This window comes from Haematobia irritans, chromosome 5 (assembly GCF_050003625.1).
Source record: "Haematobia irritans isolate KBUSLIRL chromosome 5, ASM5000362v1, whole genome shotgun sequence".
NCBI lineage: Eukaryota > Metazoa > Arthropoda > Insecta > Diptera > Muscidae > Haematobia > Haematobia irritans.
Genome location: NC_134401.1, coordinates 118,330,580 through 118,349,034, shown reverse-complemented (window position 1 = coordinate 118,349,034; position 18,455 = coordinate 118,330,580). Strand labels below are relative to the sequence as shown.

The 18,455-nt window shown below is 31.5% G+C and overlaps 2 protein-coding genes and 2 long non-coding RNA genes across 4 annotated transcripts; 2 read left to right on the top strand and 2 right to left on the bottom strand.

Moving 5' to 3' along the window:
* Positions 1-1,575: 1,575 nt before the first annotated feature.
* On the bottom strand, positions 1,576-7,772 carry LOC142237782 (KH domain-containing, RNA-binding, signal transduction-associated protein 2-like). The gene is made up of 5 exons (XM_075309193.1): positions 7,552-7,772; positions 4,506-4,992; positions 4,379-4,426; positions 3,663-3,742; positions 1,576-1,995 (listed from the first exon to the last, which is right to left on the bottom strand). Exons 1-5 carry the CDS (start codon positions 7,688-7,690, stop codon positions 1,898-1,900), a joined length of 852 nt encoding a protein of 283 aa, XP_075165308.1. The 5' UTR covers positions 7,691-7,772; the 3' UTR covers positions 1,576-1,897.
* Positions 7,773-8,803: 1,031 nt separating this feature from the next.
* Positions 8,804-9,175, bottom strand: LOC142237664 (uncharacterized). Its single transcript, XR_012722541.1, has 2 exons — positions 9,083-9,175; positions 8,804-9,015 (listed from the first exon to the last, which is right to left on the bottom strand). It is a non-coding gene; the product is annotated as an uncharacterized LOC142237664 (long non-coding RNA).
* A 1,028-nt stretch (positions 9,176-10,203) lies between these two features.
* LOC142241304 (uncharacterized) lies at positions 10,204-10,691 on the top strand. Its single transcript, XR_012723567.1, has 2 exons — positions 10,204-10,436; positions 10,494-10,691. It is a non-coding gene; the product is annotated as an uncharacterized LOC142241304 (long non-coding RNA).
* A 1,218-nt stretch (positions 10,692-11,909) lies between these two features.
* On the top strand, positions 11,910-13,150 carry LOC142240654 (KH domain-containing, RNA-binding, signal transduction-associated protein 3-like). The gene is made up of 4 exons (XM_075312359.1): positions 11,910-12,121; positions 12,189-12,669; positions 12,743-12,796; positions 12,869-13,150. Exons 1-4 carry the CDS (start codon positions 11,980-11,982, stop codon positions 13,005-13,007), a joined length of 816 nt encoding a protein of 271 aa, XP_075168474.1. The 5' UTR covers positions 11,910-11,979; the 3' UTR covers positions 13,008-13,150.
* The last annotated feature ends 5,305 nt before the right edge of the window (positions 13,151-18,455 follow it).

The following is an 18,455-nucleotide window of genomic DNA, read 5'->3' as shown; positions in this document are numbered from 1 at the left end:
TTTCTAATCTGGGGACAAATATTTAAAACACAAAGCAAATTTTCTCTTTTCATCACAGCGCATCGGTTAGGAAAGTAGAGTATAGTTGTTGACCTTTGGTCTATGGTTCAAGGGACCAAAGGGTCCAAGAATACATCGGAGAACAAGGAAAACAATGACCAACACCTGGCGACGCATATGTTGTGGTTTCACAGGTAAGGAAAATATATTTTTGTTTTAACGATCACTTTTCAATATAAAAACGTTCGAATCCGTTTAGTCGATCTTGACAAGCCGACTTTAGCCAAAATGATAAGCCGATTTGAACGGATTTTAAAAAGTCAAAACTAATACAAAGACATATTTCTTGAATAACAAAAGCTAATAAAGCTTGTTGTACTTTTTTTTTAAGATATCAATGTATGGTCCAAGAGGGCTTAATTGATTAAATAAATGTTTGAATTGAATTGAATAAGGAAAAAGGCCGATAAACCAAATAAACTTAAAAAAAAAACAATTAGCTCGACAAACCAATCAAGCGAACCATAAGTAAAATTAAGTTAATTATTGTTTTTTTTTAATTCTTTATTTATTATTATAAATTCTGCATACATGACAAAGGATTTACAAACTCCAAACTTACCCAATATACTGGCAGCACTGAAGTCAGATGAAGATGCTATACAGAATCCTGATCTTTCCGTCAGTTGAAAGTTGCATTCAGATTTTCTCCGTTTTCCATAGGTATACATTGCAATGATAAATGGTTAATTTGTTTGAATTTGTTTTTCTTATAAAAAGTTAAATACAAAAAAATTATAATTGAAAAACGTCCATTATGGACTATTTAAATTAAAAAACTATAACCAATCGGAGATATTTATATTGGGTGGAAATCAAACAAAACTTAGGCATAGAGCACCGACTATCTCTTGGTAAAAAATAGGTAAAAAAAGACAATTCTTTTTTATTTACTAGCTTTAAAATTATTATGCATCGATTAATCGAATCGATTAAAATTTTAATTGAATTGAATAAATAAATTATTTTTTAATTAACTTTGGTGACCGATATTAAAATTTTCATGGATTAAATATTAATTGAATTAATTTCATGATTACGAAAAGATCATTATACAAAAACAATTCACACAAATGTTGCTCATATTTTAAACCCAGTCTATATCGAGTGTGTTTTTTGAATCCAAAGTTAATTTTGTTTCGATTTTCACCACAATTAACGTTTTAAATCTATGACTTTCTAAAGAAACTTATACAATATAGACATGAAAGGTAAATTATATTTTCATTGTTAATAAATCTTAAAACAAAAAGGAAAATATTTGAAATGATCATTTAGAAACGATAAATTTTAGAAACAAAGTTTTTTTTTGGATGGAAAAACAAATTGAGAATAGTATCGTTAGAAAGTCACAGAGATATTAGTGCATCATATTTGTTATTACACTTTATATGTTGTGTCTTTATCATTTCTTTTTTATACGATTTCTGTTTAAATTTTATTCAAGTGATATATATGAGTTCAATTTTATATTTTTTCTTCTCGTTTTAATTTTATTTCAAAAAAAAACTTAAATTATATGTTATATATCTTTTGCTTTTGTTTTATTTTTATATTAAAAAAACTTAGTTATATATATTATGATTAGTATTATATTTGTTGTTTTTTTTTTTTAAATTTTATTTCCAAAAATGTTGTTAAGTTTTTGAAGTACTTTTACATTTATAGTAGGGAATTTATTATATCCCAAATTTTACAGGAAATTTGAATTAAATTTCGGAGCAGCATACATCCATTATGTGCTTATTTATAAAACATATTAATTGATTTTGTTTTGTTTTATGCATAAAATATAAAGTAAATACTTATTTTTTGTTTGTTATGTTATTTTGAATATTTATTTCCTGTTTTGGAACGGTGTGCCACGCGTATAGGGTTGCGTGCGCACTTGTTTATATTTTGCAGCAAATGGTGAAGGTTCATTCCTTTTAGGGGCTAAAATAATTCGAAATGGTTACATATGTTATTTTTCTATATTAGTTTTATGTTTTTAATAAATTATTTTTAATTATTTATTTTGATTTCCTTTGTCATTTTATAGCTTTATGTTTTTTTTTTATATTTTAATTGGAGTTTATTGAAAGAATTATACGCAATATACAAATTGTTCTTGGTAAATGAACAACAATAAAAAAGATTGTACAATTTCCTATAGATTTTCAACTTTATCCCTAAAGTTCTATAACTTCCTAATAACAAAAAATTTAAAAAAGTAAATTCGCAAATAAAAATTGTACATGGGGAGGTCGAACGATACTTCTAAAATTTCGAAACGTTTTAGACGAAATTATAACCAAATAATTTTAATATTTTTGATTTAAGCAAAAATAAATTCAATTCGTTCGTACCAATGGCAGTTTTATGAAAATATCGTCCAATATATAAGAAACATTTGATTCCATTTTGAATCATAAAAAAGAAAACTTTGATTTAAAACAATGTTTTTCTGTAAATCTAGCATAGCCAATATTTTCAACAAATATGTATTTTCTTCATACTTTATCAAATAAGTTTCTAACATTTTTAAAATGTATTAAACTAATTATTGTTTAATAATACGATAAAGGTTGATTCAAAAGAAAATTTGGATTGTTATTTATCAAAATGTTAACGGGTTTTCGATGTTGACCATCCATCAACTATCACCATCAGAAAAAAGTGAAAGAGTGGAAAAAATCCCAAGTAAAGGTGAGTACTATGTTCGGTTTTTTCACCAAAACACTAAATTAAAAGTACAAAAATATATATGAAGACGATTATATTTTTATCAAGTCTTGTCAAATAGTGTATGGAAAATATACAAGGAATTAATTGCGATGCATTTTATATTTCTGAACTAATTAATTTAAAAAAGTAACCGTGAAAACTGGCTGGTTTTCAGCTTGAAAACGGAACATAGTACTCAGCTTAAAGGTGAGTACTATGTTCGGTTTTTTCACCAAAACACTGAATTAAAAGTACAAAAATTTTTATGAAGACTATTATATTTTTATCAAGTCTTATCAAATAATGGATGGAAAAGATCCAATGAATTGATTGATAATCATTTTATATTTCTAAATTAATTATTTAAGAAAAGTAACAGTGAATAAAGCTGGTTTTCAGCTTGAAAACTGAACATAGTACTCAGCTTAATATGGTACTTCAAAATTGAAATTGACGAAATGTTAATTTTTTTAACCCGAATTGTGCTGTAATTATTTTTTTCAAATTTTGAAATGTCAATGGTATGTTTATCAGCGATCAACACGAGAAGATTTAGTGATGGTCTAATGTCCGTGACCATATGTCACGCTAGTACAGCCCGGGTTAATTTATCGTTAAGTTTTGTCGAAAGATTCGCCGACATTCCCAAAGAGATTAAAACAATATTATTCATGGTTTCGTTAGCGACTAAAAAAAATAAACAGCTACCCGGATATGTGCACCACTTCCGGGTAGTATGTCAAAAACATATCACATAGATATTAAGACCTGCATCCTATAATAGAGCGAACATGGTAAACATAATTCTATGTGAAATGAAAATGAGCTTGAAAATGTAAAGGCATATTATGAAAAATATATATTATTTTGCCAGAATATCGATTCAAATATCTTACCTCCTGTAAATTTCTTATAAGCACCATATGTCTGAGGTGGTCTTTGTGGAGGAGGTGATGCAGGTTCATCTTCTTCATCCCTGGAAAATTAAAATAGGAAATTATAAGTTAATAATAAAGGAGTTATACGATAAGCGGTGAATGTTTTTTATACTACATTTGACCTATGAGATTACACTATGAATCGCATAATTGAACGCGCCTTTCTCATACAAAAAGAGAGATTTCAAATGCCAAAAAGGGCGACTAGCTATCAGTCGTTTGAGTATATTCGAAAAATGAATGCCATGTTAAATTTTATATATTATATTATGGAGATATTCCTTTTGTGCTAATGTAATGTATAGACATTTTACATTGAACATTTTATTTAAAATATATGGGAGCACAGTTCTATGAATACAATTTTTTTATTATCAAAGGGAAAAATATTTGGAACATTTGTATTATAATCTATCGGCAATAATAATGGTATATTCTAATTTGGTCAATCCCACATATTGAAGATTTATAGGCCAGGTAATTGAATAATGCCTGCCAAAAATATTTCCAGTTATCACAAATGATGAAGATGTAAATGCATATAACATGGACATCGGCATTTCTTTGCAGCAATAGGTTTGAAATTTAAAAATATTGAAGTTTTCATCAACATGTGGACGAAACATCGTTGACGATGACCAACAAAAGATAATAACATTTATATAAGGACTTACTCATTTCCATAAGCACCGCCTATAGCCGCCAATTTTTGAAATATAGATCTGAAAAATTTTGTAAAGGAAATTAATTACAGTTAACCAACAAAAAAAAAAATAAAACATCTCTAGAAAATATACATACTTTTGGGGCATTGTTTTATTGCCAAAACCAGCTTTTGCCAATTTCGGATCGATTTCCATGAGTTCACGGAATTGTTCCTGTGAAATCTCATCATTCTTATCGGGAATAATGTATTTGCGAATTTCACTCAATGCGTATGCAATTCGAGCATATGCTTCGGCTGGAGCGGCAACTGTTGATATTTCAACATACAGATTTTTATGCAAGTGATTAAAGGCTGGATCACCAGATTGTCGAAGTTCTTCTTCGCGATCGGCATCACGCATTGAGTTTCGTCCTCTAATTGCTATACTGCACATTGTCTCTTGATGAAGGCGTTTGAGGGTATTGCCTTTAGGTCCCAAAATTTTACCCTGGAAGTTAAAATGCGGATACTGTTTGATGGGCAAGTAAACTGTCTGAGTAAGTTTAATAGGCTTCTGTTGAAAGACATCTGCTTTGAGTTCTTTTCCAGGGATGCGTCCAGTTAGATAGATTCGATCAATAGCTGAGAAAATAATTAAAATGTGTTTTAAATTAGTAAATGGAATCAATACTATTAGTTTTGCCTTTATCAGCCGCAGACACACTATGTAAAATAACATTTTAAATGTTACCTCTGAACAACAACCACGCCAAAGCCATACTCACTTCAATCTGTCCTTTGGCCTTTGGGTAAAATAATTTATTGAACAACATAGGTCAAACATTAACTTATCTACACAAAAAAATGGACGATAAAATGCATGGTGCAATGGTTAACATGCCCGTCTTGCATACACAGGATCGTGGATCCAAACCTATGTTCGACCAAACACCAAAAAGTGGATTATCCCACCTCAGTAATGCTGGTGACATTTCTGAGCGTTTCAAAGCTTCTCTAAGTGGTTTCACTGCAATGTGGAACACCGTTCGGACTCGGCTATAAAAAGGAGGCCCCTTGTCATTGAGCTTAACATAGAATCGGGCAGCACTCAGTGATAAGAGAGAAGTACACCACTGTGGTATCACAATGTACTGAATAGTCTAAGTGAGCCTGAAATATCGACCTAACCTATGGATAAACGGACTGACAAAGATGAACAGATGACAACTTGTGGTTTCATAAATGCACTGATGAAAAGTAAAGCACTTTATTCATCAAAGATAAAGGGTTGCTTTTACTCTTCTGCTTTAACTCAATTTGAGAATTAAACAATAGGCAAACGCCACCGTAAGCCTGTAATCGATATACAATAAATTACCCAGCAAAAACTAGGTAACCACATCTCATTACAATTGACATTACCAGGAGTAAAGCTGTCATTACACGTTGCATTACATTGCGGCGAGTTATAATGACTAACTTGTAATGACAAAAATAAATACTTCTCGGTAATTTTCGAATTGCTATTCTCAAATTTTTAGGCAGTTGTAGTTAATATAAGTATTCACATAATCGAGCACTTACATAAAAAATCAAAAAGAATATGTAATGTAACGGTAATTCTGAAGATTTTTCCGTTAAGAATTCTTTATCACAAATATTTCATAATAATTGTGTTTAATGACATTATCATATTATGTTTTAAATAAACATAATATGATAATAATCCAAAATGCGCTTAAACTAAATTTCAATTTTTTTTGTTATGTTCAATTACACTAGGCAACAAATCACAAGCTTTTCTCTGTGAATTGTTTCTAGCATATTTTTTCTTATTGATTATGACCTACTAAACACGAAAATGATTTTTAAAAAATTTTCTGTCGATTGGTTTTCGAGATATAATTTTTTTTTTTTAATTTTTGGAGGTACACCTACAATTTTGAGCATATCTTTCGTTTTCTTTGACCTTTTTGATCCGAATACTACTCAAATTAAAGAAAATTGAGCCGTCTACAACTCATTCTCATTCTCATTCTCAGAAAATTTTCAAATCGGGTAAGTAGTTTGGATGTTAGCGGCTTAAAAAGGTAAAAAAAACGGCGTTTTTTAAGTAAAAATGTGGCAAAAAAACATATAAAAATTCATATAAAATATAACGGCATTTTAACGGCAAAATTATATCTCGAAAACCAATCGACAGAAAATTTTTTAAAAATCATTTTCGTGTTCAGTAGGTCATAATCAATAATAAAAAATATGCTAGAAACAATTCACAAAATGGTTGTTGGCTAGTGTTATTTAAAATCTTAAAATTATATTAAAATTTATATAAATACTAAGTATAATTCTAATAATAATTTCAAATCATTTGTATTGCCAAATACCAGCTAGTACTGTAATTTATAAGATATCAAATCTTGTTGTACTAGTTTTACAATAATAAATAAATAAATAAATCAAATGCCATTTGCCTTATAAAAAAAGAGACTTAAAATCCACTTTTAGTAGATTTCGAACCTTATGTGAATTGGCTATTGGATATATTATAACGTAATTCACGAATCCAACTCCCTTAAACAACCTACATTTATTTCTATTTTAAGTGTGACATTAATTTGAGTGTAATCGTATTTAGATTATTTATTAGATTTTTTGTTTATTTATACAATATTCTATTTCTATTCAGTAGTTCTCCTATTACAGCACCACTCGCCATATTTTGATCCATTGTAATCGGCGATAGAAATCAATATTTTCGAGATTTGGTTGCCTGAGACTATAAGTGGCTATTTTGCAAGCTTTGGTGTATCTACGAATAAGTCATTACATATTAGGTGATTATATGCTTTAAATGCACTACTTATTTTATGGCCGAAAGTATGCCTGGGGAGAAGTACTTTCCTCCTAGGACATGCGTATGTAAATGTAATCCGAAACGATGCCAATTAATAAGTGGTTATTAATTTTTAAATAGGCTTACCTACAAGATTACCGGGTAATGAGAGTTTTTGCTGGGTTATTCCTACCTCTGACGTGGTTTATTGAATAATTATATGATCCAAAATTATAATCCTCTTTCCCCTGATTGACAAAATGTCTCATATTCGATTCGTTTTCGAACACACACACACATATTAAAAACTTGGTATACATAAAAAATCCTCCCAAGCCCAAAGAAAGAATGCACCAAATACTCACTATCTTTGATTAATGCCGCAACAACGGGAAAATCTTTAGGTAATCTTGCTTCCTCCTTTAGTAATTCGTCAATATATTCTTGAGCCACTTGATTAACTCTGGGACAATGGAGATCTTGTTTATCATGCTCGGTACTCATTTTTCTTTTTGTTTTATTTCAATTTAATTTTTTCACAATTAACGATCCACTTCGCCGAATAGCTAAAAAAATAATGGTGGCCAGATAAAGAGTGATGCCAGATTAGTTAAATTCGAATTGTGTAGGCAAACCTAAATACCGTATTTGTTGACTGTGAGCTCCCTTATGCGCTTTACAGACTATCAATTATTCCGGACGGAATGTCGATGTTTGTTAAGAATCTTAAGCGGACCTTAGACGGTCGGATAAACACTCCGACAGAGGTTCGCCTATTTGTTGTGTGTTCGTTCAAGTTTTACCCTCACACTACACGAACAATTATGATAACAACATGAAGAAATAAGAAGAAGCATAAATACAACCAATGAAGATGGACGAAAAGTTAGGTGTAAAGCCATTTTTTAGTACAAATGGAAGAAACAATAAAAATTCCAAGCTGAATTAGCGATCCCTCATTAATTTAATTGCAGAAATGCTTGGTTTAATTATGAAAATAATGCTAATGTTTGGCGAACATCCCCTTATGCGCTTTACAGACTATCAGTTATTCCGGACGGAATGTCGGTGTTTGTAAAGAATCTTACATTGTGTCGGATCGATACGACTTGTCGGCGATGACTAAATAATCGGTAAATGTGCTATCGATCCCATAAACATGCAGCACTATCGATTATGCCTTCGGACTTAACTTATAATGTGCACAATATATGGGATCTGTTCGACACGAGCACTGTCGTCCGGAATAACCGATAGTCTGTAAAGCGCATTACACATGAAGATTTGTTCCTCCCAACCGGAAAAAATTACAGTTGTTTTGATTTTATGCCAACACGTCCCCGCAACACACGAACATGACCTCCCTGCCAACATTTTTTGAATTTGGGGGCGCTTCTGAGAATCCCCACTACGTCGAAAACAATCATATACGACATCAAAAACTCGTCGGAAAAGCGCCGTCACTATTGAGAAGTTGTACCACGCCAAGTTACTACGAAAAAGTTTCTCATCAGTGCAATTATTAGGTGCCTATTTAGATCAATTTCGAAGGACGCCAATAAGAACCCCTGCAAACTATCAGAAAAAGTGCATTTTAAGGTAATTGTAGAAGAATCATTGTGGTCAAGTAAAACACGATTGTGTAGATGTTTATTGATTTGATTAAACATTTATAATTTCTTATATATATATAACATTTTTCGGTTTATCTCATCACATTTAACATAATTTTTTGCATTAATAAAAGAATGATGTTGAGTTTTAAGTAGCAAGTTACATATTGCAGCGTCTATCAGCCAGTTTGTTTATTTTCAATGGAGACAGCGTGCCTGGAAAAATATTTGAAAAACGATCACTTTATTCTATTTGGAAAGTCGAAAATTGTTCACCATATACCTTTCACAATTTTAAGCGTAATATCTATGTTTTCAGAACTTTATTTTCGTTTTTATTTAAATGAAATATAACAAGCTGGTTGCGCTTGGCGTTTCACAAAAAATAAAATGGCTCTTCTAGTGATGGCAAAATATTTCATGTACATTTTGTACTTTTTGATATGCTTCCCCCATAACAGTTCGCGATGGTTGTGGTGACATTTACGAGTCTGTGGTAGCGATGATGATGAAATGAAACTTTGAAATGCTGGCAGGGCTTATACTAGCGGATTTGTCGCCGCAATGTGTTGTCTCGCAGGGTTTATCCGACGGTATAAGGTGCCCTTTGCAGTGTGTCACATCGATACGACTTGTCGGCCATGACTAAATAATCGGTTAATGTGTTATCGATTCCATAAACATGCAGCAATAGGGCTGTTTTCTTTTAGCACTGGATATTATGCTAAGCCGTTAAGGACTAAAATAAAACAGAGTACTCGTTTATCCAGGACATCTCCAAAAATATGTCATCAGATGTTTAAAAACAATCACAGAAAAGAAGTGAAATCTTGCATTTTTAATGTATGAAATGCTTCAATTAGTAATAAATATTTACTGCTGCGATTATTTATGACACTGTATCACTTTGAATTTCATGTTTTTCGATAAAATAGTCACAATAAATTGCTATTGTGAATCGAAGAAGCGTCACTTTATCCAAATACAATCTGGTAACATCGGCGCGACTTGCACTGATGAGATGTTCTGGATAGAACACCAGTGGAAAGATGTTCTGGATAGCCCATACAAATGTTGCATCCAGTGCAAAAAGAAAACAGCCCTAGTATCGGTTATGCCTTCGGACTTAACTTATAATGTGCACAATATATGGGATATTTTCGAAACGAGCATTGTCGTCCGGAATAACTGATTATCTGTAAAGCGCATAAGAGACATACAAAAGCTTTCCAAATCTCACGACAGGCAGCTTGAGGCATACAGAGCCTGTGATGGGACATACAATTCAAAGATTAATTTTGCATGAAAAAAGTGGTGAAGTGTATGTACTATGTATTTTATATATGTATTAAAGGAAAAGTCATTGTTACGTGTGTTTTACTGAACTAATATGTATTCCCTGCCAGCATTTCAAAGTTCCATTTCAACCTCATCGTTACCACAGACTCGTAAATGTCACTTCAACCATCATGAAAAGGTACATCAAAAAGTACATGCAAGTAATTTGCCATCCCTACTGTTAAAAAAGCCATTTTTTTTTGTGAAACGCCAAGCGCAACCAGCTTGTTATATTTTAATTAAATAAAAACGAAAATAAAGTTCTGAAAACATAGATTATACGCTTAAAATTGTGAAAGGTATATTGGTGAACAATTTGGTGATTTTCCAAATGGAATAAAGTGATTGTTTTTCAGATATTTTACAGACACGCTGCCTCCATGGAATTAAAACACTGGTTGATAGACGCAGCAACATGTAACTCGCTACTTGTAACTCAACATCATCATTAATGCCAAAAATTATGTTAAATGTAATGTGATAGTGGTATAAATGTTATATTTTTAAGAATTTGTAAATGTTTAATCAAATTAATAAATATCTAAACAAACGTGTTTTACTCGACCACAATGATTCTTTTACAACTATCTTAAAATGCACTTTTTCTGATTGTTTGGAGGGTCCCTTATTGGCGTCGTTCTAAATTGATCTATAAAGGCACCTAATAATTGCACTCATGCGAAACATTTTTGTAGTAACTTGGCGTGGTACAACTTCTCAATAGTGACGGCGCTTTTCCGACGAGTTTTTGATGTCGTATATGCTTGTTTTCGACGTAGTGGGGATTCTCAAAAGAGTCCCCAAATTCAAAAAATGTTGGCAGGGTTATAAGAATAAATACAGGGTTTGGATTAAACCCAATACCGTTTTGGTATTATTTGGTAATACCACACTGTTATACATCAATAACTTAATGGTATAAATATTAATACCGCTTAAGGCCGGTATGCACCTCTAGCGAAATTTTCGGCAGCAAAAATTTATTTAAGTCTACAACAAAAAAACAGGGCTGTGTACACAAATTTTAAACCAGCTAATCGCTTTTAAAAATTTTTAATATATGTTCCAAATATTCCAAAAATAAATTGTTTATTATTTACAGACCGTTTAAAACTTTTACGCACACAATGATTGTAATAAATTAAATGTTTGCTGCCAAAATATGCTTTTGACAACTCTGTTATTTTCATTAGAGGTGCGTACCAGCTTACGAAATTGAACGCTACCGAAAATTTCGTTACCATAAATAGCAATGCATTTCTTATGGGAATGAAATTTTTCGCCAGAGGTGCATACCGGCCTTTAGGTATTATTTTTAATACCATTTTGGTATTCTCATAATACCGTATGGTACTTTCATGCTTTGTGTACCGTCTGTACCGTTCGGTATTGATATTGTACCATACGGGGTTGGTAATAATGTACGGTATTGATTTAATCACGTATGGTAATAATTTTTCTATGGGTGAACCATAATTGGAGATAGAGAATTAATTCCATTACAGAAATGTTTTTTTTTATAATAAAAATAAATTTCTTTTTCATAATGTTGGGCGAACATCCCCTCACACTTAAAGATGTGTCCGCCCCAACCAGAAAAAATCAAAGTTGTTTTGATTTTATGCCAACACGTACGCGCACCACGCAAACATGACCTTATACCAGCTGATTTGTCGCCGCAACATGTTGTGTTATAATGTTTATCCGACCGTGTAAGGTGCCCTTAAAAGTAAAAGTATCGCGACGCTTTATATTTGATTTAGGGAAATACCTTCATTACAAACTCCGTTCAATTCATGTCAAAGCAGCCGGTGAAAGGTATCCATTAAATTTCTTGAAAAAATGGCTAACAACAATGATCCAACTTTTGAAACATACATTCCTAAAATCAATGAAATTGCCCAGAAGTACGTAGATGAACTTTTGGAGGAAAAGGCAAGACTTCCAAAGGATTTCCCCTTATGTATCCAAGTTATTGACGATGGTAAGTCTGGTCAAGTACAAAGAAGGATCAACAATGTTTCATTTTCATTCCATATCTCGCAATATAGCAATTGATCGTATATACGCAACTGGACGAGTTCCTGGAAAAGAATTACATGCTGATGTTTATAAACAGCTTCCAATAAAAGTCAGTCAAAATGTTCACTTACCTGTTAAACAGTACCCCAAATTCAATTTTATGGGAAAGTTAATTGGACCCAAAGGCAATACGCTAAAACATTTGACACAGGAGACCATGTGTAATTTTGGTATTAAGGGTCGTACTAGCTTGCGTGACGAAGAGAAAGAGGAAGCTTTGAGGCAATCGGGAAATCCTGCATTTAATCATCTTAACAAAAATTTGTATGTAGAAATAAGTACATTAGCTCCTCCGGCAGAGGCCTATGCTCGTATTAGCTACGCCTTGGCAGAAATTCGTAAGTACATTATACCCGATAAGAATGATGAAATCTCTCAGGAACAATATCGTGAACTAATGGAAACACATCCGGAATATGCGGCAAGAATCAAACCACATACTATGTATAGGTAATTAAGAGAGAATACTGATACCGATTTTTATTCATTAATGCATTTTCTAAAATCCTAATTTATTTGATAGATCGGTATTTAGCAAATTACAAAATTGCGATTTTCCAAGAACCATGAGATCTGAGTAAGTCTTTAATATGGGGATAAATTGAAAGTCTATTAGATCTCTATTTGATCTGTACAATCTTGCCACTAGGTATGAAGAATACGACGAATATGAAGCTGTACATCCACCACCACCTTCGAAAAAATACGCCCAGCCAACTACATCCTCAAGACAGAATTATGGTAACCAGCGGAAATTTACACAGAAGAATGGTTACAGGAAAGTGTAGTTTTTGAATATTTGATGGTCCATATGCAGTGGGTGTAATCCAAAAATGGAACATTGTATTTTTTATGTATTAATTATTAATATAATCGAATATAATACAAATATTAAAAATACATTCTTGTTATTAACGCTAAAGACTGTAAATATGCCTTAGATGAAATATTACTAATCAACGTTGTTGCATCATTACAGGTAAATTTGTGCCACTTGATAGAACTCATTGAAAATACGGCTACATATTGAAAAGAACTACAGTGAAATAAAAAGATCTCCAATGCACAGAAAGGGAACACAGAAGAAGAAGATAAAAGCATACATAGGAATGTAAAAACCAAATGGAATACATTTAGGACTAAAATCGGATAGTGTGATGTGACTGTATATAGCAGTACTTAGACCTTTAAAGGCATATTTTTGGTTTACAAATGGCCAGGGGTTTAATCCTAGTCTCTGCCGAACACCAAAACGTTTTTTAGCATTAGTATATCCACAATTGATAGAATTCTACCAAAAATGGTAGTGTTTTTACTGTATGGCAGATTGGGAGAATTTTTGATGGTTTGATAGATTTTGCAAAATATTCCTTTCAAGTAAGAGGTAGGTACTTCACAAATTTTCTATTCAAATAAAATCTTGAGAAAATTTTCTATAGAATAAAAATATTCTATAGAAATAAAATTTTGAGAAAATTTTCTATGGAAATAAAATTTTGAGAAAATTTTCTATAGAAATAAAATTGTGGGGAAATTTTCTATAAAACTACAATTTTGAGAAAATTTTCTATAGAAATGAAATTTTGACAAAATTTCCTATATAAATACAATTTTGACATAATTTTCTATAGAAATAAAATTTTGAAAAAACTTTCTAAAAAACAAAATTTTGACGATATATTCTGTAGAAATAAAATTTTGAGAAAATTTTCTATAGAAATGAAATTTTGACAAAATTTCCTATAGAAATGAAATTTTGAAAAATTTCCTATAGAAATAAAATTTTGACATAATTTTCTATAGAAATGAAATTTTTAGAAATTTTTTTTATAGAAATAAAATTTTGACAATATATTCTATAGAAATGAAATTTTGAGAAAATTTCCTATAAAAATGAAATTTTGAGAAACTTTTCTATAGAATACTAGAGCTCTATTGATTGAATTTCTATCAACATGTTGTCCAGAAGGGCGTTTGTTGATTAAATAAATAAATAAATGAAATTTTTAGGATTTTTTTTATAGAAATAAAATTTTGACAATATATTCTATAGAAAAGAAATTTTGAGAACATTTCCTATAAAAATGAAATTTTGAGAACATTTTCTATAGAAATAAAATTTTGAAAACATTGTCTATAAAAATAAAATTTTGACAAAATTTTCAATAGAAATAAAATTTTGACAAAATTTTCTATAGAAATGAAATTTTTTTATAGAAATAAAATTTTGACAATATATTCTATAGAAAAGAAATTTTGAGAACATTTCCTATAAAAATGAAATTTTGAGAACATTTTCTATAGAAATAAAATTTTGAGAAAATTTTCTGTTGAAATGAAATTTTGAGAAAATTTTCTGTTGAAATGAAATTTTGAGAAAATTTTCTATAGAAATGAAATTTTTAGAATTTTTTTTTTATAGAAATAAAATTTTGACAATATATTCTATAGAAATGAAATTTTGAGAAAATTTCCTATAAAAATGAAATTTTGAGAACATTTTCTATAGAAATGAAATTTTGAGAAAATTTCCTATAAAAATGATATTTTGAGAAAAATTTTTATAGAAATAAAATTTTGAGAAAATTTTCTGTTGAAATGAAATTTTGAGAAAATTTTCTATAGAAATAACATTTTAACAAAATTTTCTATAGAAATAAAAGTGTGAGAAATTTTTCTATAGAAATAAACGATTGACAAAACTTCCTATAGAAATTAACCCTCCAATGCCCAATCCCGCCTTTAGGCGGGCTTCGTTAAATCAGGAAGCTTTTAGTAAAACATATCTTAAGACAATAAAAATGGTTAAAATAAAAAGAAAACGTAGTTAAAACTGTTCAAGAGGCTTTGTAGCATATACTGAATTTTATCGTATACACTTTTCTTGTTTCGATTTCTTGCTATTGTGTCGTAAACATTGAATACTTATTCATCTGGCAAAAAAATTTGGGCATTAGAGGATTAAATGTTGAGAAAATTTTCCTATAGATATGAAAATTTGACAAAAATTCTATAGAAATGAAATTTTGACAAAAATTCTATAGAAATAAAATTTTGAGAAAATTTTCTATAGAAATAAAATGTTGAGAAAATTTCCTATAGAAATAAAATTGTGGGGAAATTTTCTATAGAAATAAAATTTTGAGAAAATTTTCTATAGAAATAAAATTTTGAGAAAATTTCCTATAGAAATAAAATTATGGGGAAATTTTCTATAGAAATAAAATTTTGAGAACATGTTCTATAGAAATAAAATTTTGAGAAAATTTTCTATAGAAATAAAATTTTTAGAAAATTTTCTATAGAAATAAAATTTTGACAAAATAAGGCTTTTTTTAATACTTTTTTGATAAAATTTTCTCCAAATTTTTGTAGAATATATTTGGCTCGAGTAGCAACCTTGAGAATATAAGTAATGCTGGTGGCGGTTTTGAGTGTTTCATAACTGATCTAAGTGGTTCATGGTAAACTGTAACACCTTTCGGAGTTGGCTAAAAAACGGAAGTTCCTTTCCGTTGAGCTAAACATGGAATCCTAAAATCTCTAAGAGAGAAGTTCACCACGTATGGCATAAAAATAGCCCGACACGGGGCAATGGGCTGCCACTACACCGAACTATAGTGAAAAATGTGTTGAAGGTAAGCAATTTGTAGGTTTAGTTAAATTTATGTTAAGGATGGAGTTTACGCTCAAACACAAATCTCAAACCATTTTATTATTTTTTATTAAAATAGAATACAATTTGGAAACATTTTGCGAAAATCGTGTTTTTAATAAAAAAAACAACAGTAGAATTCAATACATTCCCTCGATATACACTCTTCATGTGTAAGGCAAGTTGAATTTATGTTGAGGTTGGTGTTCACTCTCAAATTGGTCATCCTTGCGTTTATTGAGGATTTTCATAGGTTAAATAAGGTTGATAGGTAAAAAACAGTATTCTGAGATTGTGCAATCAGATCATTAATGGTTGCGCAGTCATATAATGATAATTGCTCAATCTTGGAATTGGTGAGTAGAGAAATATCAATCAGCTAAGGTTGTACAATCTTGTAATTGATGACTGTATTGCGGCAATACAAGATTGTACAATCTTAGCTGACGATTTGATTGATATTTCTCTACTCTAGAGGGGGAGAAACATCGATGTTTGCAACCATCGATGTTTTCGATGTTTTTAAATCAAACATCGATGTTTCTGAAAAAATAAAGCATGTAAGATGCAGGGGCCACCGTGGTGCAATGGTTAGCATGCCCGCCTTGCATACACAAGGTCGTGGGTTCGATTCCTGCTACGACCGAACACCAAAAAGTTTTTCAGCGGTGGATTATCCCACCTCAGTAATGCTGGTGACATTTCTGAGGGTTACAAAGCTTCTCTAAGTGGTTTCACTGCAATGTGGAACGCCGTTCGGACTCGGATATAAAAAGGAGGTCCCTTGTCATTCAGCTTAACATGGAATCGGGCAGCACTCAGTGATAAGAGAGAAGTTCACCACTGTGGTATCACAATGGACTGAATAGTCTAAGTGAGCCTGATACATTGGGCTGCCACATAACCTAACCTAACCTAAGATGCAGGGGCAAATTATATAAACCGCATATTTAAACATTATAGTAACTTTAATAAATGAAATAATAATATAAAATAATAAAGACATATTTGTATTTATTGATTAAAAAACTATAATTCCTACTCATTAAAACAAAAAAAAAAAACATTTTAATTCATGGTCTGAACTAACACAAAAAAAAAAATAAATAAAACAAGTATATACAGCACTAAGTTAAATACCCACCACCATGAACCAAATATTAGGGTTTCCTTTGAAATTTCAGGAGGGCTTGAGGACACTTCCCGAAGATAAATTTAAAGATTTCACCTAAGAGGACTATATCAGACTCTGGATTTATAAGAAACATTTTTGTTTGAGTTTTAGAGGAATCATTAACATCTCTTGTAAGTGTGCAAGAAAATTATAAAATAACGTCTTGATTTGAAATCTTAAATCTGTAGAAGTAAAATCTGGAAATTTTACATTGAGTTTCAAGCAATTTTCATGATCAGTGCGCCTTCTACACCCTCACGAAGTGAAGTCGGTCTATATGGAGGCATTACCAAATGGACCGATAAAAACTTAATCAGATACACGTTTTTGTGAGCCTAAAATACCAGAATATTTACAATCAGATGAAAAGTACGATTTCTAGAAACCCAAGGAGTTAAATCGGGAGATCGTTCTTTTGGGGGCTATACTAAAATATGGACCGATACTCACCGTTTTCGGCACACCTCTTTATGACCCGAAAATACCTCTAGATTTCCAATTTCAGGCAAATAGGATAAAAACTTCGGATTCTAGAAGCCCAAGAAGTAAAATCGGGAAATCGGTCTATATGGGGGCTATACCAAAATATGGACCGATACTCACCATTTTTGGCACACCTCTTCAAGGTTCCAAAATACCTCTAGATTTTCAATTTCGCGCAAATTGGATGAAAACTACGGTTTCTATAAGCGAAAGACCCCAAATCGGGAGGTCGGTTTATATGGGGGCTATACCAAACCATGGACCGACACTCACCATTTTTGGCACACCTCTTCAAGGTCCCAAAATATCTCTAGATTTTCAATTTCGCGCAAATTGGATGAAAACTACGGTTTCTATAAGCGAAAGACCCCAAATTGGGAGGTCGGTTTATATGGGGGCTATACCAAACCATGGACCGACACTCACCATTTTTGGCACACCTCTTCAAGGTCCCAAAATACCTCTAGATTTTCAATTTCGCGCAAATTGGATGAAAACTACGGTTTCTATAAGCGAAAGACCCCAAATCGGGAGGTCGGTTTATATGGGGGCTATACCAAAACATGGACCGACACTCACCATTTTTGGCACACCTCTTCAAGGTCCCAAAATATCTCTAGATTTTCAATTTCGCGCAAATTGGATGAAAACTACGGTTTCTATAAGCGAAAGACCCCAAATCGGGAGGTCGGTTTATATGGGGGCTATACCAAAACATGGCCCGATATAGCCCATCTTCGAACTTGACCTGCGCGCAGACAAAAGACGATTCTGTGCCAAATTTCAGGACGATAGCTCCATTATTGAATGCTGTAGCATGATTACAACAGACAGCCAGACAGACAGACGGACAGACGGACATGCTTATATCGTCTTAGAATTTCTCCCTGATCAAGAATATATATACTTTATATAGTCGGAAAT

Excerpts from the sequence above, each read along its gene's own strand:
- LOC142237782 (XM_075309193.1), bottom strand. The coding sequence starts at position 7,690 with ATGAGTACCGAGCATGATAAACAAGATCTCCATTGTCCCAGAGTTAAT. Across the intron at positions 3,743-4,378 it reads GGCGGTGCTTATGGAAATGA|GGATGAAGAAGATGAACCTG; the intron begins GTAAGTCCTTAT and ends TTAATTTTCCAG. Across the intron at positions 1,996-3,662 it reads TTATAAGAAATTTACAGGAG|CCCCTAAAAGGAATGAACCT; the intron begins GTAAGATATTTG and ends GAATTATTTTAG.
- LOC142240654 (XM_075312359.1), top strand. The coding sequence starts at position 11,980 with ATGGCTAACAACAATGATCCAACTTTTGAAACATACATTCCTAAAATC. Across the intron at positions 12,670-12,742 it reads AAACCACATACTATGTATAG|ATCGGTATTTAGCAAATTAC; the intron begins GTAATTAAGAGA and ends TTTATTTGATAG. Across the intron at positions 12,797-12,868 it reads CCAAGAACCATGAGATCTGA|GTATGAAGAATACGACGAAT; the intron begins GTAAGTCTTTAA and ends TCTTGCCACTAG.